Genomic DNA, 22230 nt, shown 5'->3' with positions numbered 1-22230 from the left:
CGTGGGTTCACACTTCATTTCTGACACATCATCAGTGTGGAAAAAAATAAAATAAAAATCATTTTCGATCAAAGGGAAAAATGAACTCAAAAGCGCAAACGAGCAGATAAAACATTGTTCCTGTCCATAATCACTTTTATGGAACTTTTATTTTGCTGTCACACATAAAAAAATGACTAAATAACTAATTTTTCAATTAGCAGTGGAAAATACTAATAAATCATTATGGGGTGGGGAAGATAGGCTACATTTCGGACAAATGAGCTCAAATTCAGCAGAGGATCATGGCAGAAATAGAGGGGGGTGTTTTTTCTGATTCCTCTTCCCCCTTGAATCTCAGTTCTCCTTGAATATCTGCTCCAGGTGCCAATAAAAATGAAGGCTATAATCCTAACCTCATTTACCGGGGAGTAAGCTATATTAAATTCAGTAGGACCTACTTCTCAGTAGGCATGGTTAGGGATTACACTGTAGGCCATTACTCAGATGTTTAGTCCTACTGAGTTCAATAGGATTTACGCCTGGGCAACTGTGTACAGGATTGCTGCCTCAAGGACCTAAAACTGAAATTTCTGATTGATAAATGCTTTCCTGGGCAATGCTTTAAAAATGTATTTCTTTCCCCTAAGATTGTAAGCTCTTGAAATCACACCAGGTCTTCAAATAGCACCGGATCTTTTTAACTATGATTTTATCTGTTCTATTGAACGATCAGGCACCCATGTATTCTTGCTGCTGAATTTCAGCTCCATGCCGCCACCCAGTGGGGTTTCAATGATAAGGGATAAAAACCAAAAGCTTCTGAAAAGCAATTATGCTGCATTTAAAGCAGGAACAAGCAAGCTGAAATAGTCTCACTTCCTCCCTAAAACAGGACAGGCACATTTTAAAGTTTTACTGCAGTAGACCATCTTTGCAAGGAGCTATTGTAACTGTGAAAATCTATTTAAATAAATTAGTAAATGGTTGCTTTTTGCAGCTAGGGATGGACAAATCTGGTAATTTCTCTTTCTCCGTTTCTCATTTTTCCTGCTTCAATTTTTTAAAAAAAGTCCTGATGCATTTTAGTATACAATTTTTCCTAATATACACTTCTGAAAAAGGAGCTTTCCCTTAGCCCCCAGTGGTACAAGGGGTCAGTGAGTCTGCCTGTTAGTCAGAAGATTGGTGCTTTGAGCCCATCCAGGGATGGCTATGGGCAGGATTCCTGCACTGCAGGGCATGGGCATAGACAGGATTTATGTTAGGGCAGGTGGGACTTTTGTTGGGGGTGGGCAGAAACAAGTTATCTGCGACTCGATTGGTCAGTTAGTTAGGTAGTTTTATTTGTTGAGTTGGTGGGCGGCAGCTGCTCCCCTGGCTATGCCCATGTTGCAGAGGTTGGATTAAATGACCCTTTGGATTCGTTCCAACTCTACAATTCTAAACGAACGCTGGGTGAATTTTGCAACACAGTACACCTAACACACCACTCAAATGGTATTTAAAAATTGATATTCGTAGTTAGAATTACTATTTCTGTATCAGATAAATCTGCCATTAGGTGTCATACAAGTTATCATACAATTAATTTCACAGTTGACCAACAACAAAAGATGCAAGAGAAACGCAATGTGTTAGCTCATTCAAGTTTTAAGCATATATCCTCTACATACAGCAAGGCACAGAGGCAAATCCCCAGCTCACATCTCCTTTTCACCATACAAGCCTTGTAATAATAATTGCTGTTGTTTATTATTTTATATATCAGTGCTTTTTTCTTAAAAAAATGTTGAGGTACTCTCATTTTGACTCAAGAAAATCACCATTTTATAGATCAAAACGGGAAAAATACAGTAAATGGACAAAAATACGGAGATTAACAAAATGTTTCGGGAGTATGTGTACCCCTGCATACCCCCAGAAAAAAGCACTGATGATGATGATTATTACTATTATTACTTATACCCTGCCTATCTGGCTGGGCCTCTCCAGCCACTCTGGGCGGCTTCCAACAGAATATTAAAAACACAATAAAACATCAAACATTAAAAGCTTCCCTAAACAGGGCTCCCTTCAGATGTCTTCTAAACATCAGATAGTCGTTTATTTCTTTGACATCTGAGTGGAGGGCGTTCCACAGGGCGGGCACCACCACAGAGAAGGCCTTCTGCCTGGTTCCCTATAACCTCATTTCTCACAGAGAGGGAACCACCAGAAGGCCCTCGGCGCTGGACTTCAGTGTCTGGGCTGAATGCTGGGGGTGGAGACGCTCCTTCACGTATTCAGGGCGGAGGCCATTTAGGGCTTTAAAGGTGAACACCAATACCTTGAATTGTGCCCGGAAATGTACTGGGAGTCAATGTAGGTGTTATGTGGTTTCGGCAGCCACTCCCAGTCACCAGTCCAGCTCCTGCATTCTGGATTAGTTGTAGTTTCCAGGTCACCTTCAAAGGTAGCCCCACATAGAGCACATTGCAGTAGTCCAAGCGGGAGATAACCAGGGTATGCACCACTCTGGTGAGACAGTCTGATTACAAGGTGTGTGTGTGGTTGTGTCCCACCTACAATCCATGGGTAAAACTTAAAACACACATGAAATTTAACACTCCAGGCCTGTGTTAGCCAAATGGAATAAAAAGGCAGAAACATAGCATTTTCATTTTTTTAAAAAAGTATTTTAATCTCCCCAATATAAGGGCTGCTTCATATTGCTTTTTATTGCATTGACAACAGTGAGCTTCAGTGATCAAACCTGGCATTAGAGACGTGTATCTCCATATGTGTCATCTATCATTGCACAACCAAAGTGTTGCAGGGCCCAAGACTGACTTGGAAGGAGGATACACAGGATTAAGATGTTACATTTGTGTAAGAGCATCATACAGCAAAAGAAGAAAAATCATTCCATGGATTGACTCTGCTTATGTACCTATCTTCTTTGATTCTGCTATTGACAGAACCACTTTTCATTATCTTAAAATCAATACATATTGCTTTGCTTCCCAATAAAACTCGTGTCAACCAGGCTTTTCGTTATGAGTTAGTACTTGACGGCAGTGCAGCTATTCATTAATGTAATAAAATATCAGTACCTCCGTCCATTAATCACACTTCCAACAATTATATACTAAGTGAGATTGAATCAGGAATAGTCTCGTGTTTGTTGTGGTAAACAGTGTGATGCCCATTCTAAGAACACAGGTGAAGTAACAGCTGGATGGGTTAAAAACCAAGACCACAAGAATTCAGAGATTTTAGCTAAAATTAGACCACTGCTGGTCTAATGCAGATACATGTATTTATTTTAAAATACTACTAGAAAAATATGATACCCAGATTTGCAAGTTCAGATAGTTTGAAAACAGATTTTATTCTGGTACCCTCAAAATACTTTCATCATAATTTTGTACACTTTCCCAAGAGCCAATTCTTTAATATCAGGTTTTCCAATACTGAGGAGGGATAACAAGTTTTATCATCTTAAAGGCTCATTTTTGTTTGCACCTGTAATAAAAAAACAAGAGTTTATCGGTTTTTCTGTATTTTCTGAAGGAGGTACTCCATTTGTAAGTTTAGATTTGGCTGTCCTTTTCTTGTCTTTTTACTTAAAATTTTATAAGCTTCCATTTTCTTCTGTTTGTAGAGCTTTTGAGCTTTTTCTATTTCTTCCCTTCTTTTTATGGCTGCCTGAAATAATAAAGAAATACCCAAGTAATTAAAAGAAGTATGACTTTCATACTTTTTAAGAAATTATTTATATATATATATATATATATATAAAAATGCAAGTTGCAAATATCTTTTTACGGGTATATATGCTAGGAAAATAAATGGTGATATCTAAAATATTTGTCCATGATACCTCCTTCATTTGTTCCAATGTTTTTAGTGTGAAAAATAAGTAATCAACACAGTTACCTATCTAATGACAAAGTCCAAGGTTGTCTTTCTAGTGTCTTTCTGATACAGGGGGGAAAGCACATTTGCTTATGTTATTGCATTGTTCTTCATGGTTAGGACTACAGTGCACCTGTTTGAGAAGACATCAGCTTCCATGGGCATGGATCTCTTGGGCATGACTGATGAGAGCAATAATTAGGGGGAGGGGGGAGAAAGACATAGCATCTTACAAGGACAGGAAGAAACACCATGGACAGAATAATTGCCACACAGAAAGAACAAGGATATAGTTTTGAGTTCCTCATTTACAGTTTTATTAATCATTTAATGTTTCAACACAAACAGAAACTATTAATATTGCAGTTGTTGTATAAGAGATTATGATTATGACCAGAATGTAATTGAAACTAGTAAGATTTTGGAATGCAGAAATAAAGAAAATCATGAAACCATCAAGTATAGCATGCAGGGGGCCACTTTAAATTATATAATTCAGTATTTGAAAGATTGGTATTAATAACTGTATTATAAAAAAACCAGACTGGTGGACCCCTTTCCAACAATATATAGAGTGAGTTACATAAAATTATCATGAGCTATAAGACAAAATAAAAAATAAAAAAATTCCTTCCAGTAGCACCTTAAAGACCAACTAAGTTAGTTCTTGGTATGAGCTTTCGTGTGCATGCACACTTCTTCAGAGGTGTGTTCTGAAGGAGTGTGCATGCACACGAAAGCTCATACCAAGAACTAACTTAGTTGGTCTTTAAGGTGCTACTGGAAGGAATTTTTTTATTTTGACTATGGTAGACCAACACGGCTACCTATCTACTACTAAGACAAAAGAAGTTGCCCGCATCAACTTCAGTGCCAGGGAATAAAACAAAACCCTTGTTGATTAACTCTCACCTCTTCCCACTCTCTAAAGTGCTAACTTTCTGTGAGAAACTTAAGACTTTAAGACTTACCTCTTTTTTCTTCTCTCGTTCGGCTTTTATTTTCTCATATTCTTCTTTTGCTTTCTGGTTTGAGGTTTTTGTTTTAAATTTTCGATGAACCGTGTTGCACCTGCATTAGACAAACAAACCAGTGAGTAAAAGTATTGATTTTCGATTAATGCAATTATACTATTCGTGTAAAGTTTGCAATTCTGATTCAGTGCTTTCAATGGTCCTCTCAATACCATTTGGAAAAGTGCAGCAACAACAACAGGGCTGTGCTGGGGAAAGGAGTCTATTGCTCATCTGACCTACAGAACTGCTTTTGCCAACACCACCTTTCAGATAGGCAGCATTGTCTGCTATTCTGCATCTATCATGTTCAGAGCAATTATCATCGACCTATAAATCTGATTTAACTATTTTGAGCTGCTTGAGATCTATTACGTTTGAAAAGTGGTTTGCAACTATTAAGAAAAATGCATATGTAATCATGTAACTTCCTTATATGTACCATAACTTTATTCCCCACATTTATTCTGTGTATTTATTCTATGTACCAATGTGGTGCCATACAGTTCCTATCAACCTCAGCAAACGTGGTCAGGGACTCTGGGGTTGCAGCACTCATCTCGCTTTACAGGCCGAGGGAGCTGGTGTTTGTCCACTTCCGCAGACAGTTTTTCCGCAGACATGTGGCCAGCATGACTAAGCCGCTTCTGGGGGAACCAGAGCAGCGCACAGAAACGCCGTTTACCTTCCTGCTGGAGGTAGGAATTTATCTACTTGCACTTTGTGCTTTTGAACTGCTAGGTTGGCAGGAGCTGGGACTGAGCAGCGGGAGCTCACCCCGTCGTGGGGATTTGAACTGCCGACCTTTCGGTCGGCAAGCCCAAGTGGCACAGTGGTTTCACCCACAGCGCCACCCACATCCCTTAGGACAATTTACTATAATTTGACCCAAATCCTAAAATAGCTGAACTATTTTATATGCTGTTACTGCTAGTTGCTACCTTTTTCACTGAACTAAACTTGGGAAATGAAAGATTACCCTGAATGGAACTAAAATGCTGTGAAAACACCTGCTAGAAGAATAACCTAGGCTCACCTTTAAAAAGGAATTATAGGGTAAAAGCAGTTCCCAAAAGGTTTCTTACTTTGTGGTTGCAATTTCCTCTTCTTTTGGTATAGAAGGGCGAACATTCCTAGGCTTCCGTTGTTTCTTAAGCATTTCCTCTTCAGCTAAGTAAAGATGCTTCAGGTGTTCTGGGTAATCTTCTTTGTACCCAATGTTCTTCTGAGGATTGGCATTGCTTTCCTTTTTAAGCAATTTCTTGTAGTCACGTTGGATCTTTTGCTTTCTCCAAAAGGCAAAACCCTGTCCTATAGACACCAAAAAAAGATGTGGAATAAGAAAAAAGTGTGATTAAAACTACAAATGTTATAACATAACACTCTCTTTTACTAATGTTTCTTCCAGATAATCTTTGAAATAATGCTCCATCTTCTCTTGAAGAACTGTAGTTAATAGGGTCAACTCGAATGTTGAGCAAGCTGACTTGCTCATGTAAAAGAACTTAACCTTGCTCTCCACCCTTTCTGCAAACTCGTCTCTGGGAGCCCTTGCTTTCACATGGTCTTACTAAGTTATAGCTAGGTTCCTGTGATGTGTGAATGTGATCACTGTCTCTTCCTTTGCAAACTGATGGAAGACCTTGTTGGACAGGTAGGTAAGGTCAAACTTTATACTTAACAGCCCTTAGTAAGCCTAAGGTCCTAACCGTGTCTACCCAGAAGCAAGTCCAACTGAACTCCAAGGTGAGTAGGGCTAGGACTGCAGCCTAAGCTATGAGCCCCGCAAAGCACACTTCTAAGTGAACAATGTTTAAATAAAATGTTTTGCCAGGATGTCACATTTTGTGGTTAACCTTATTATTATTTATTAAATTTGTATACCATCCTTCATCCAAAGACTGCAGGGTGGTTCACACAAACCCATTTTAAAGGCGACAGAATATTAATTAGCCCAAGGCCTGGTTATTAAGAAAACATTTTTGCCTGGTACCTAAAGATATGTAATGAACACACCAAGTGAGGCTCCCTGGGACAGCACTCCACAAATGGAGAGTCACTGCAGAAAAGGCCCAGTTGGTACTGGCACCTTCCAGACCTCTTGTGGAGAAGCCACACAAAGATGTTTGCAGGGTCTGGACCGGGTCATATGGGGAAAGGCGGTGCTTGAGATAATTACAGCCCTGGGCAGTTTAAGGCTTTATACGTCAAGACCGGCACTTTGAATTGGGCCCAGAAACAAATCTGCAGCCAGGGCAGTCAGGCCAGGAACAGTTGTAAGATGCTTAAAACTGTCTAGGACCAATGAGCAACCTGGACGCCAAACTCTGCACCAGTGGAAGTTTCTGAACTGCCTTCAGTGGCAGCCCTATGTAGAACGTGTTGCAAGAGTCTAAGCTAGAGGATACCAGAGCATAGACAGCAATAGTGAGGCTCTCCTTGTCCAGGATGGGCCACCAGCAGAAGCTGACGGAAGGCACTCTGCGCCACCGAAGCCACTTGCAGGCAACAGCAGTAGATCCAGAAGTACCACACACCCCTAACTCAAGACGGCCAGAACGATACCACAGTCAATGGTATCGAAAGCTGCCAGGGGAGGTCGAGGAGAACGAACAAGGATGCATTTTCCTACACCTAGTGACAACCAAATGCATGGCAACCAAGGCAGCCTCTGCACCAAAGCCGGGCCTAAACCCTGACCAAAATGGATATCCAAACTTAGCCACATTCTTCTGACTTTTAGAAGACATCTGAAGGTTTAGGGACGTTTTTAATATTTGAGGTTTTACAGTGGTACCTCAGATTACGTACGCTTTAGGTAACAGACTCCGCTAACCCAGAAATAGTGCTTCAGGTTAAGAACTTTGCTTCAGGATGAGAACAGAAATCGTGCTCCGGCGGAGTGGCGGCAGTGTGAGGCCCCATTAGCTAAAATGGTGCTTCAGGTTAAGAACAGTTTCAGGTTAAGAACGGACCTCCAGAACGAATTAAGTACTTAACCTGAGGCACCATTGTATTGTGTTTTTAATATTCTGTTGGGAGCCGCCCAGAGTGGCTGGGGAAACCCAGCCAGAAGGGCGGGGTAGAAATAATAATAATAATAATAATAATTCAACGTGCACCATTGATTCGAATGGGTCTATTCAGAGTACGACTTAGCTGCTTATCGCCCAGTGTTTATAAATTGAAGTTTAAAGGCAATAGAAGGGGGCCAGTATAGGAGGAACGACCGCCCCCCTCCCCCCGCCTTCAGCTCCTTCCTGGCTGGCCTTACCCTCCCGGACGCTCCCTCGCACCAGACGCGGGTCTTTCCTCCACTGCCGTTTCCGACCGGGGCGAACCTGCGACTTCTTCTCCACCCCAGCATCTTTCTCGGCGCCCGGCGCCTCTCTCTTCCTCGCTACAGGCGCCATCTGCCAACTTCCGCTCGGCTTCGCCGCGCGCCGATGACGTAATCCAACCGGCGACCCGCTTCTCTTCGGCCGCGGCAGTCGCCCTTATCCCTGATGAAGAGAAATCGCTGGCCTTTCTGTCGGTGCTCGATTCGCTTAGCCTGGACAGGGCATTCGAGAGCGAACGGGCGTCCTTGGAGACGGACAGGCTCTCCCAATCGAGCGCCGAGCCCTTCCTTTTACGCCTGAGCAGCTCGGCTCCATCCGTTCCCCCCGCCGGCGATGTCGCGGCGCGTCCGCGAGGCTTCCGCACCGGTTCCCGGGCCGAACCGCCCTCTTCCCCCGGAGCTGCCGGCGGAGACGGTGGTGGCGCGGCTGCGGGCGGTGGCGCGCTTCCTGGGACGGATGCTTTCGCTGTGCCGGGCCCACACGGTGGACTTCTACACTCGCGGCCTGTGGGAGAAGATGGTGGCGCTTCCCCCGGAGGCGGTGCTGGAAGCGCTGAGCGGAGAGAGGCTTCAGCAGCTCCTGGAAGAGCCGCCTCTGCAGCGCCCCCTGGAGGAGGCCGCCGGTAAGCGCCTCCACGCTGCTTAGAAGGCGGCCCGCAGCGCACGTGGGCGGGGGGCGGGGGTTTCCACTGGCTATTAGCAAAAGCGTTTGCCTTTTATTTATTTTATTTTATATTTTAATTTTATATTTATTTTATTGCAGTGGTACCTTGGTTCTCAAACTTAGACCTTTCCGGAAGTCCGTTCCAAATCCAAAGCATTCCAAAACCGAGGCGCAGTTGCTTTCCCATAGAAAGTAATGCAAAACAGATTAATCTGTTCCAGACTTTTAAAAACAACCCCCAAAACATCAATTTAACATGAATTTTACTATCTAACGAGACCATTGATCCATAAAATGAAAGCAATAAACAATGTACTGCAGTCACACAATCAATCTATCAGTAGGTGAACTGGGTTCCACACAGTCCCAGAAACAAAACCAAAAAGCCACAAAAACGCAATATAAATAGGAAAAACAGACAGACCTTGGCATAACACTCAAAACAGAAGTGTAGCACTCAAAACAGAGCACATTCGCACACCAGAACACTTACTCCCAGGTTTGCAGTGTTTAGGTTCCAAGTTTGAGTACCAAGGCGTTTGAGAACCAAGGTACCACTGTATTTTATTATTTGTTTACGGATCTCTGTGCCCCACCTTCTTCCAACAAGTGAACTCAAGGCGGCTTACAGAAAGAACCCATTATTTATCAATGATCTTAACATAAAGGAAAGGAAAGGAAACGTTGAATTGCAGTTAGATGCTTATACAGTTAGATATCTGTATGATATATTTACTACACTTGATCTTAGCCCAAAGGCCAAGAATAATAATAATAATAATAATTTTTTATTTATACCCCGCCCTCCCCAGCCAAGGCCGGGCTCAGAGCGGCTTACAAGCAATAATAAAAACAAGATGAGTGATTACAACTTAAAAACAAAAATAAAATACAACATTAAAATAATGGAACATTAAAATATTAAAATGGAGCCTCATTGCAGGAGAAGGAAAAGAAAAAAGAAAAAGGGGGCGGAGGGAATCAAATTGGCTCCAATCCAAAGGCCAGGCGGAACAACTCTGTCTTACAGGCCCTGCGGAAAGAGATCAGATCCTGCAGGGCCCTGGTCTCATGAGACAGAGCGTTCCACCAAGTTGGGGCCAGTGCTGAAAAGGCCCTGGCTCTGGTTGAAGCCAATCTAACTTCCTTAGGGCCTGGGACCACTAGGGTGTTGTTATTTATGGACCTTGAGGCTCTCCGTGGGGCATACCAGGCGAGGCGGTCCCGTAGGTACGAGGGTCCTAGGCCGTGAAGGGCTTTAAAGGTCAAAAGCAGCACCTTAAATCTGACCCTGTACTCCACCGGGAGCCAGTGCAGCTTGAAAAGCACTGGATGAATATGCTCCCATGGCAGAGACGCTGTGAGGAGCCTCGCTGCAGCATTCTGTACCCGCTGGAGTTTCTGGGACAGCTTCAAGGGCAGCCCCGCGTAGAGCGAGTTACAGTAGTCAAGCCTGGAGATGACTGTCGCATGGATCACTGTGGCCAGGTCGGGGCGGGAAAGGTAAGGGACCAACTGCTTGATGCGGCGAAGGTGGAAAAATGTCGCCTTGGCTGTTGCTGTGACTTGCGCCTCCATGGAAAGGGAGGCGTCAAGGACTACACCCAAACTCTTAACGGAAGGCAATGGCACTAATTGGGCCCCCGCAAGAGAAGGGAGTTGGTCCCTCATCCCCATGCTATCCCGACCTAGCCATAGGACCTCTGTCTTCGAAGGATTTAGTTTCAATCGGCTCCCACGAAACCATCCAGCCACAGCTTCCAAGCATCTGGTCAGTGTGTAAGGGGCCGAGTTGGTGTGGCCATCCATCAGTAGATAGAGCTGAGTGTCATCAGCATATTGATGACAGCCCAGCCCAAAGCTCCGGATAATCTGGGCAAGGGGGCGCATAAAGATGTTAAAAAGCATTGGGGAGAGAATTGCGCCCTGCGGCACTCCACACACCAAGGAGTGGCGTGACGACATTTCCCTCCCTAGTGCCACCCTCTGTCCCCGACCAGAGATAAAAGAGCACAACCAGTTACGGGCTATGCCCTGTATCCCCACGTCTGCAAGGCGATGGTCCAGAAGATCATGATCGACCATGTCAAAGGCTGCTGACAAATCTAAAAGGATCAGCAGTCCTGACCCGCCTCGATCCAGTTGTCTACGGATATCATCTGTTAGGGCAACCAGAGCCGTCTCCGTCCCAAAACCAGGACGGAAACCGGACTGAAATGGATCTAATGCCGATGTTTCCTCCAGAAACCTACCAAGCTGTTCAGCAACCGCTCTCTCAATTACCTTACCCAGGTATGGAAGATTTGAAACTGGGCGGTAATTGGATAGGTCTAAGGGATCTAATGAAGCTTTCTTTAAGAGTGGACGCACCACTGCTTCCTTCAGTTCCCCTGGGAATGTCCCCGTGTCAAGGGACAAATTGATAATTTCAACCAGGGGGGTCCGCGCAACATCTGGACACTCCCTAATCAGCCAAGACGGGCACGGATCAAGGAGGCAGGTGGTGGGCCTACCAACTTGGAGGAATCTATCCACATCAGTAGGGAGTATCCGATCGAAATGGTCCAACACTGGACCTGAAGTCAGTCGAGGGGCCTCCAGTTCAGTCACTGTATCTAAATTGGCAGGGAGGTCACGGCGGAGCAACAGGACTTTCTCCGCAAAAAAGCTCGCGAATGCCTCACAGCTGTGGGTCGAATTTGTGCTTAAATTTGGTTGTCCTCCTAAGGACGTTATTGACCTAATTATTCTAAAAAGTTGTGCCGGGCGAGAGCTAGCGGATGCAATAGAAGCTGCAAAGTAAGATTTCTTAGCAGCTTTCATAGCCATCTCATAGGCTTTCATAAGCGTCCTATAAGATGTTCTTGAGGCTCCGTCACGAGTCCGTCGCCATACTCGCTCTAGCCGTCTGAGATCCCGCTTCATTTTCCGGAGCTCCTCAGTAAACCAAGGGGCCCGGTTTCGACGGGGTCGCAGAGGGCGCTTAGGCGCGATCTCATCAATGGCTGCCAAGAGCCGGTTATTCCAGTCCTCAACAAGGTCATCTAATGAGTCGCCAGGAGGAGCAGGGTTCCGCAAGGCTTGTCGGAATCTATCAGGATCCATCAGTTTTCGCGGACGAGCCCAAATAGGCTCGCCACCCGAGCCGGGGAGGAGCGGGAAGTCAATCTTGGCTTTTAAAGCGTAGTGATCAGACCATGGCACTTTCACAGCGGGGAGCATGATCACATCTATGCCAGCCCCAAAGATCAGATCCAGCGTGTGGCCTGCTTGATGAGTGGGGCCCAAAACAAACTGGGAGAGCCCTAGTGTTGCCATGGAAGTCACTAGGTCTAGAGCCTGTGAGGAGGGAGCGGCATCGGCATGGACGTTGAAGTCTCCCAAAACCAGTAGGTTTGGGAACTCCAAGGCCCAGCCCGCCACCACCTCCAGCAGATCTGACAGGGTGGCTGCAGATGTGCTGGGTGGTCGGTACACCAGCCAGACAGCCAAGCTCTCCTTGGTGCCCCACATGAGACCAACACATTCAATGCCGGAGATTGCCGGTGATGGCAGAGCTCTGAAAGAGCAATCCTCCCGGAATAACAACGCTACTCCTCCCTCCCGACCTACAGTCCGCGATTGATGGAGGACAGAGAAACCTGGGGGTGTTATCTCATGTAGGGAGACTACTTCGCCTTCCCGTACCCAGGTCTCCGTCACGCAAGCCAGGTCAATCCCCTGCGAGACAAAAAAGTCACGCATGGTGGCAGTTTTGTTGCCTATGGACCTGGCATTGCACAGCACCAATGACGGAGGTGTGTAATCCTTGTTCTCCCTACCCTCATCCCTTGGGATGGGGCGTAGATTGGAAGGGGTTCGAGGATCACTGCATCTCGAAACCCTTCGCCGATAGAGATATCTAGCCCTACCGCCATTCCTCCCTAGCCCTTCAATTGTGGAAATCCTAGATCCCATACTAGCCTCCCCAATAGATGGGTAACATCCCCTCAATAACAAGTCATCCTTGGGCCAGGACTCCTGGGTCAAAATGGTATGAGAAAGAGGTGGAGGTCTGATAGGGTAAGTATCCCTAGAAGATAAAACCCAACCAACCGCACCCCAAGCGGGGGGGACAGTCCCATGGTGTTTCATTAACTGTCAATCCCCCTCTCCCTCCTGGGTTAATTGGAGGATTGTTGGTTCTATCTGTGGCTGTGGAAGTATTAATGAGGTATGTGTTATAAAATGTGGATCACTGGCCAACAAAGAGTCAGATTCGAATTCGGAAGATCTGTCCATCCTGTCTCGCCAGGAGTACAGTAGAGAAGGCTGATCATTCTGATAAGTTTTTGGAACATTAGGCAAAGGTCCAGATGTAGAGTTGGTGCTGGATATCTCCAGATTGTCAGCAACATAGAATTCTTTAGGTGTTGTTGCCATAGAAATGTCGGAGGTGCCAAATTCCTCATCTAATTTGGTGTCGTTTGAAAAGGGAACAGGGAGTTGCACTGATGTCTTTCTATGGGATAAAGAGCTATTGGACGTCTTTAAATATTGTGCTCTAGGCTCTACTGTCCTTATATTTTGGGTAGAAATCTCAGTCTTTATACTCATTAGCCTCTTCTTCAGGTCTTGTAATTCTAGGCTTATAGAGTTCTTTTCTTCCTTCGGGCAATTAGTATTTCTAGTGTTGAGCTTGGTTTCCTTTATCCGCATTAGCTTTGACTCTATGCAAGGGACCAATTGCCTCCTTGTTTCGTCTTTAAATACCCTCACTGGGCGGAGAGAGTGGGACCACCATAGAGTATCCTTTATCTCCATGAGTCGAGATGGGAGGGTTGATGACCTAAAGGTCATAAATAGGCGCATGGTGTTTCTCAAGGTAGGCAGGAAGTGGAAATTTTCTAGATCTACATTTTGGTAATGGTAATTCAAGAGCTGAGACAAGGACATAGTAATTTGTCTGCGGTTCATCCACCTATGAGTGTATCGGTGAATCTCAAGCATTATCTGGTTCGTTTGCAAGACTTGACAGGACCTCACTTCATCCATAGTTTGAGTTGGTGAGTTGTTAACAGAGTCATTTCTTATCATCCCTTGGACATTTAAAGGGGAGGAATTAGTATCCAATTGTTTCTCAATGTTAACTATTCTGGTGAGGATTTCATCCAGTCTTTGGAGAACCAGAACCATAGTATCTGCAGACAACATGCAAATCTCTTGGTAGGGGTGCGTATCCCGAATTGGTTGAAAGCAGGCTCCTCTGCCTTCTAGAGGCATGGGTGGGTCAGCGTTAGGAGTGGGAGGAATCCCTCCTGCTCCTGCTCTTGCCCTCTTGGACGGATTAGCTTTCTCTGGGAGGAGGAGGGTCGGGTCATTGAGATCCTCCTTAAGGGGGGGTGAGGTTCCCCCAACGTTGTTACTCACTGTTTGTTCTATTTGCTCCAATTTCTCGGTTTCCTCAACCCGCTCTGTTTCTGAGCCAGGGCAGATGGCGTTGGCTCTCTGCCGATTCTTTGTTTTAGAGGAATTGTGAGTCTCAATAATGGTCTTCTGGCTCTTTGCACCTCGTTTTCTCCTTCCGGCAGGCATTCAAGAAGCCACGTACATGATATATTTGTGCAAAGAACGGCATTGCTTGCAATGAGACATTTGAATTTATTTAGGCACATTGGTTCCCAAACTCCCCACCACCGTGGACAACTTGAAGTTGTAGGGTTGCCATAGTTTGAAGACCAAAGAAGCGGACACATTTGCCGACTTCTGCTTTTAACCGTGGATTCCTATGATGGCTCTCATTTTACATACCCATAAAAAAGAGGATGTGTCCTGGAAAAAGAGGACATATGGGGAAAGAGGACGTGCCCTGGCAAAAGAGGACCTATGGGGAAAAAGAGGACATAAGGCAACACTACATTATCGTCTTGTCACACCACTTAATAGTTTTCTGCCCTTTTGTATAATGTGGCAGATGCTGTGTAGTTTTTAAATGGTATATTTATTGCTTCTTTTGTTTCTTGCATTTTTATTGTGTTACAGTTTGAATTTCGTAGAACACAATTAAAAATCAATATAAAAGAAGCAATAAAGATACAATTTAAAAATCAATATAGATGTTGATTTTTCCCATCTTCAACCACAAATCCACAGAGATGCTGCAAACCCCCTGAGTAAATCTCTCAGATCACAGTTTGGGAACCCCTGTGAGACTATATAACATATGTATTTATTATAATTGAAATTAACTATTTGAAATAATATCTTTAAATGTTTTTTCAATGGTAACATTTTAAACAATGTAACAACATAATAAAACATAACCACAAAGGGAACAGTATTGGGAGGGGGAAGTTAACCAGAACAATAATATTAGTATTGGAAACATTGTTTTAACCAATTATCTAAGAAAACATAGTGTTGGAGCATGGTAAGCTGTAAGCAGTCGAGCCATGAAATGTAAAATGTACCCAGATATTTCTGGATAAAACTGGTGATCTTTCACAATTGCAGTAGTTGCCAGTAATCCTAGCTTTGCTATGCTACATTTTACTTAGGGCAGGAAAGAAATTCTGGATCCTGATTTGCAGTCTTAAACTAATGGAATCAAATTTGCAGACTAATCACATATTTCTTGCGTCCAGAGGAGATTAAATTATTTTATGACATTTATATCTACTTTATTTCCATTAATGGAACTCAAGGGTTCCCATGCAACCTTCCATTCAGTCAATGACTACTAAACTCCTTCCTGAGCATGCATATAGATTTACAGTGAGTGTATAAAAATGTTGATATCCGGCTGCAGATAAAATAGCATTGGGTTTTTAGATAGCTGACTTTACAGCCAGACATCAGCATTTTCCTCAGCATGTGCTATTTAGTGTGTTGCTACTGCTTTAGCATTGTGCAGCCCATCCTAATTCTGCCAGATTATAAATTTAGATAAATCTTATTCTCATTTTCTCAGATAGCGGTAGGTGGAGAAAAGTCAACTTTAGCCACTTTCTTTTGTGGCAGCACCATAAGCTGCTTTACCTGAAGACAGGAAAGTTCTCAAGTGGGAGAAGCCAGCTTCGTCTATTTCCAAACCAAAAAATGGGTGTGAGGTCATATTATATGCACATCTGGTTAGTGCCAGGACCAATTGCCATTTGGCTCCTCTCCCAGGAGCTTCTTTTCATCTCCCCTGCCCATTCATATTTTTTTTTCTTTTGCACCACACCTATTTCTGAGCTTCTTGGCAGGCACTGTTTTATTATTTAAAGTCTGTACCGTGCCTATATATTTTAGGTACTTTTAAAATGAAAATACAGTACTTGAAAATCTCATTTAAGCCATTCGGAGGTTTCTGAAGGATGAGCTTGATAGAACTGCTGTAAATAAATGCAGATTTTTTTTTACTTTCCCCCCAAACTGCTGAACATTTCTACCATGGGTGAAAGAAGTCTGCTTTTGTTTTTGAGCAGAGATTGCCCACTCCCATATCTCCCCCCCCCCGCCCACTCTTCAGTTTTCAAATTTTCGCTTGCAAAAGGAAAGGAACAAGATGCTGACCTCGAAAAGACTAGAAAGCAGCAATCCTTAACAGTTATTGACACAGTTGATTTCTGTTTTGTTCCAGCTGGTATTGTAGGAGCTCCTGCCATAACTGTAAATTGAAACTACAGGTTAACTCAGTGTGAACTGGATCTAGCTGGTTTTTAACCCACCCCGCCCCCCAAAGGCAGAAACAAATATATATGCATTTTATGTGTTAAGGTTACATAATGGCTAGTTAGGCATATGCCATACACACACACACACATTTTCTAGCAGTCTCAATGTGACTCTTGTCTCCAGTTATCAGAAACCATAGTGTGATGTGTGAAAGGTGAGGTGACAATATCTATTTGTGGGTATCCAGTTTTTGTTGAGTTGCATTAAGATTTAGAGTAAAGGAGTTATCCCTCTACAGTTAATTACAAAATTAATTGTATTTCCTTCTCTTTTTTACAGATAGCTGTGAGTTTTACAACATTTTCTGTGAAAATTCTCAGAGGCTGATCAACGTGCAGGCTTTTGCTCTCGCTGCTAAATATTACTCTATGCCAAACCTTGGCGTGTGTATATCCTTAGAACAGATGCTAGAAGCACTAGAAAGGACACAGCAGCCAAGGTCAGGTAAGTTATAATCTTGGAATCTATTTTTATATATCCTTAAAGCTTTCTCCTTCCTATTCACCTATTCTTGTTTACATGTGTTAGGACATTCTGGATTTCTTTTCTAAGCAATTCAGAAATCTTTAAAACTTACATGTAGCACAATCCTGTATATATATGTCTACTCGCTGTCCCACTGTGTTACGTGAGGCTAGGCTTGCTCCCAGGTAGAGCTCTTCTGGCGCATTTAGGAGGCTTCATGAAGGGAGAACATCTTCCAAAGTTGGAGAGAAGGGACAAGCATCTGGTTTGGTGGAGGAGGAACGAGTAGGGAGTATGCACAACACAACACATGAGGTGATCCGAAGGCAAGTTAATAAAGAGACAAAAGCACTTGATTCACCACAGGGTGGATTTGATTGAAATCAAATTGATTGAAATCACTGGTCAGTACAACTTGATTTAAATTATTTTTTTACAGAAAGGCTCATCCTTGCAGATATAATCTTAATATTTACAACCAGATGAAGGTTTCATTTTTGGTATAATAAATTTTCAGAGTAGTTTTTACAGTTATATAAAAAATTTATATTGCATGTACAGTAAAGCCTCATGCTACATAATTAAAAACAAATCCTTAATTCCTTGTAGCCTTTGGACTATAATGTAACTTAAATAGAAAACTACCTTTAGAAAGATTTTTCCTCCAAAAGCATTTTATTTTATTTTTAAAAATCCGATTTTTTTGTTTAGTTTAAAAAAATCATTTATTTTCTCCACCCAGATTCACCATAACTGTAAGTTTACACACACACACACACACACACACACACACACACACACACACACATTGAAAAGGAAGGTCCCTGCTTCCAGTTAAGTGCATACAAATGCAATCCCAGTCATCTCTTCAAACATCATTACTGGGGAATCCTACATTTTTTCTTTTCTTTTTTTGCAACAATAGTGTTCCAATTTTTGTTTATTACTCATACGCTTGGCCGTGTGTGATTTCTTATATATTCCCGGCAGAACATCTTGTTTCTTTTCTTCGAAGAGTTCTCTCTGAATTTCACATATCAAATGGCTTTTGGAAATCCTGTAAGTTTCAAAACTCAAGTTTCAAAACTGGGAGCTACTGCTCAAAAAAATGAAAGAAATCATAGCCACACTGAGCCAGAATAGTTAGTCGCATGGTCCAGGAGGGCAGCCATAATAATATCACATTTAGTGCTTCTTACATCTAGGTCCTTCGTTTTCAACTTCACACTCAAATTTTAGCTGCCACTTGGCAATTGGGACCACTTTACCTTGCTTTATGTTTTACAGCTGCTGACTTTCTTCCTATCTCAGTGTCCTAAAACTTGCATAGTAGATACAAAACTCACAACCATTATAAATGGGGCACATAATTGTAATATAATCTGAAACTGTAAAAAAAGAACAAAACTGAATCCAGAATAAGTTCCTTGTATTTAACAACATTAAAAGAAACCTATTAAGTTGAATAGAATTGCTTGGCAGTCACCTGGTGAGGCCAAATACCCAACTTCGGGGTTGTAATATGGTCTTTTTGTATGATCACTGGGACCTTTAAATGTAGACTGTTTTCCAGACATTCCTAGATTCATTTCTGTATTTCAGAAAAGAGGCACATCTGTTAACTGTTGAGAAATGTTCTTGAACAAATTGCGTTTTTCGACAAAGAAATGTGCCCAAAGAGAGGAATGTTATAGCATTCAAACATATTGTTCTCGAAATTCTTTCATCTGGTTTTTATGATTTTCCTTATCAACATAAAAAGAAAAATATGTCAGAGATACTGCTTTGAAGAGCTACACAGTCTGCTTCAGAAATAACCAAAATAACTTGGAAACATGCTACCCACTTCTAGCATTACATTTACAAAAGTGTCTTTTTCCCTCTTAAAATTAAATTACAGCTGTTTGTATATCTCAGAAGAGCATTGGCCTCATGAAACATCAATGGTGCTATGGAGTGCTTAAGCCTTTGAGAGGCTTCTGCTAACAAAGCATCTTTAAACTGTTTCCTTCAAGTATCCATTATTTGTATTTTAAACAATTAGGAGTCGGGATTTCCCTGTACTGAAGGAACTCATATTTGAGCATGATATTTGGTGTTACTATTTCACCTTACAGGCATAATATTATTGGCTGCTTTCCGATCAAAAGTTCAGTGCTCTTTAGAGGTCCCAACCAAAGAAGAGTGGCAACTCAAGTTAACAGAATATGCACAACTTGCAGACTTAACATATAGAATAAGAGAACAAAAAGAACATACGTTTAAAGAAGATTGGAAAAAGTTTATTGAATACAGTCAAACCTATTCTTACGTCCGCTTCCACTCGCATCCATTTCGCCCAATGTCTGTGGCAAACTGGGAAGTACCGTATTTTTCGCCCCATAAGACGCACTTTTTCCCCTCCAAAAATGAAGGGGAAATCGGGTTGCGTCTTATGGGGCGAATGCCTGCAAGCGTCGCACGCCCGGCAGGAGGTCCCACCGGGTGCGCGAGGCTTGGGGCGGCAGCCTGTCGCCCGAAGCACGGGGAGCCCTCGGGAGGGTTCCCCTTGCTTCGGGCGAGTGTCTGCAAGCCTCGCGCACCCGGCAGGAGGTCCCACCGGGTGCGCGAGGCTTGGGGCGGCAGCCTGTCGCCCGAAGCACGGGGAGCCCTCGGGAGGGCTCCCCCTGCTTCGGGCGAGTGTCTGCAAGCCTCGCGCACCCGGCAGGAGGTCCCACCGGGTGCGCGAGGCTTGGGGCTGCAGCCTGTCGCCCGAAGCAGGGGGAGCCCTCGGGAGGGCTCCCCCTGCTTCGGGCGAGTGTCTGCAAGCCTCGCGCACCCGGCAGGAGGTCCCACCGGGTGCGCGAGGCTTGGGGCGGCAGCGGACTGCTTGCGCGCACCTAGAAGCTTGGGGCGCGCTGACCTCAGCGCGCCCCAAGCTTCTGGATTAGCGCAGGGGTCCGCTAGCCCTGGGAGAGGCGCCCGGCTCTCCCACGCTAGCGGAGACCTTGCCGGCACGCAGAAGCTTGGGGCGCGCTGAGCTCCGCATGCCCCAAGCTCCTGGTGTAGCGCAGCGCACCTGGGGGGGGGGAAATAAAATTTTTTTCCTTTATTTCCCCCCCAAAAATCTAGGTGCGTCTTATGGGGCGAAAAATACGGTAGCTGGTGGGTTTGCTGCCATTCGTGCATGCGCAGAAGCGGGCAATCACCGCCTGCGCTCAACAGCGCCTCTCCCAGCGACCCGTTTTGACTTCTGGACGGGCCTCCGGAACGGATTGTGGTCATGAGTAGAGGTTCCACTGTATATGGAAAATAATTGTGTACAGCTGAAAACGCTGGCAGCATTAAGATAAATTCAACAGTGCAAATAAGTTTTGATGAATGCAATAATGAAAAACTGATTAGTATAGGTTTTTGGTAAAATATGCAGGGATTTAAGATATATAAAATGAACCATGGAAGGAGAGGAAGGGAAGTCATTGATATCTTAAGGATGTAAAATGAGTATTTGAAGTTGTAAAACAGAAAATTTAATAAAAATTATAAAAAAGGAGTTTGGTGCTCTTTCAGACTTTGTGAAATCAGCTAGGTAAGCAATAATTAATTTTAAAGCATCTGTTAAGTGCCTTTAATCTAAAAAACAATGAACTTGAGGAGGAGCATTTTAGCATATTACTGTTACTAACATAATTATGTAAGTGACTGTAGTGTGCCTTGCCACTATGGATGAATGCACATACAATTATGTGGGAGTATTGCAGTGGTTAGCAGTGCATTTAATGCAAATATAATATTTGCTGTCCTATTGTATGTGATTTCTTTAAATGAAAGATCTTCAGTAATACTACCCTTCAAAAATTATTCCAGCTAAATAGCCAGGATTGAAAAAGCCTGTTGTGCCAGCAGGAGATACTTCTGCATGCATTTTGTGTAGGGGTTTCTGGTTTTCCTTCCCAACAGCAGCCTTTGAATCCAGCTTTGATAACGTTCCCTAAGCAGCTTTTGAGAAAATTCAGGGGCCTCTTTCTGCATGCATCTTGTTGGATCCCAGCCAACGTTTATGGGAAACCTAAACTTTAATCAATCTTTTCTTTTGACTACATCAAAATTTGATAGCAGAACACAAAAATGACATGGCTGGCTTCTGCTTTCTTTGAATTTTGTTTGTCAGTATTAATTTTTTTGTGAGCTGATAAAATCTGCTGTATGATGACAGCTCTTGACCATACTGCCACATGTTTAAAAGTACAGCCTTTTTGGCAAGTCTGAAGATGGATTACTAGTATCATTGGAAAACAATGATGTTAACTCTTCATTCCTTCATTCTTTAATTTTTAATTTAGCAAGTCTGCATGAGAATTCCTTAGTAACCGTTTTGTCTTCTGCTGCTGGTTTTCATTGCATAGGATCTTAATGCTTTTTTGTTATTTTCTCCTGTTTGTATTGGAAATTTCCCCTCTCTTGTTATAATAAAAATAATTTGAAAAAAGGAACGAATAAACATGGCAAACACTTTCCAACAAAATGGCCCGATGTGGGGTGTCACTGACATTAGTTTCTATTAACAAGTTTTAGTTCTTATTATTTTGAATTATCTAATTTATTTAATGACAATCAATTGGTCGTAAGCAAAACTGATATTTACTGATAAGAATCAGTAAAATCAGCTGTTCAGAATTGGTGTATAATTGGTTGTGCATTTTCTTTAAAAAAATCTAACCCTTCTAATTTAATTGCATTTTGTGTCGATCAGAAGTAGAGATAAAAACAGATGACTTCATGAACAATAAGAAGTCACATGAAGTGCAGCTGATGTCGGAGTTAGTAGACGGCATTGCAAAGTATTATGATCTAAACCAGGTAAGAATTCTTATGATTTCATATTGTGTACTTATTTTAAAAAGTAAAGTCATACTTGTTCCAGTTTTGGACTTTTGCTTTAAAGACCCATGGACTAGCTCCAGCCCCTTAGGGATAATAAATGCAATCAAGAAACCATTGATTTTAGATTCAGTGCTCTGCAGGTTTGATCAAACACTTCAACAAGAGTCAGAAGCCAGAAATGTGGGTGTAAAAACTAGACATCAGGACCATGGACAGAGTACAGTAGTCCAGCTAGAAAACAGGTACGCTTAGGTATAGTTCTTGTGCTTTCAGGAGCCTGTTGAATATTTGGGGACTGTTAAAGGGAA

At 43.0% G+C, this 22230-nt stretch overlaps 2 protein-coding genes across 3 annotated transcripts in view; one reads left to right on the top strand and one right to left on the bottom strand.

The window, feature by feature from the left end:
- Positions 1-3333: 3333 nt before the first annotated feature.
- CCDC59 (coiled-coil domain containing 59) lies at positions 3334-8305 on the bottom strand (the record flags this gene model as incomplete). The annotated part of the gene is made up of 4 exons (XM_081211280.1): positions 3334-3669; positions 4851-4950; positions 5978-6203; positions 8167-8305. 4 exons carry the CDS (start codon positions 8303-8305, stop codon positions 3508-3510), a joined length of 627 nt encoding a protein of 208 aa, XP_081067406.1. The 3' UTR covers positions 3334-3507.
- A 261-nt stretch (positions 8306-8566) lies between these two features.
- Positions 8567-22230, top strand: part of METTL25 (methyltransferase like 25) — a gene marked incomplete at its 5' end in the record, with an annotated part of 49810 nt that continues 36146 nt past the window's right edge. For both annotated transcript variants that reach the window (XM_081211242.1, XM_081211241.1), the window contains 3 exons: positions 8567-8855; positions 16874-17038; positions 21792-21898. In XM_081211242.1, the coding sequence (XP_081067368.1) occupies positions 8567-8855; positions 16874-17038; positions 21792-21898 (561 nt within the window). The remainder of the gene's footprint in view (positions 8856-16873; positions 17039-21791; positions 21899-22230) is intronic.

Source organism: Podarcis bocagei (genome assembly GCF_964188305.1).
Source record: "Podarcis bocagei genome assembly, chromosome: 10".
NCBI classification, from domain to species: Eukaryota; Metazoa; Chordata; class Lepidosauria; order Squamata; family Lacertidae; genus Podarcis; species Podarcis bocagei.
Note: the sequence above shows the minus strand (reverse complement) of the source record. Positions and strands in the feature narration are given on the sequence as shown.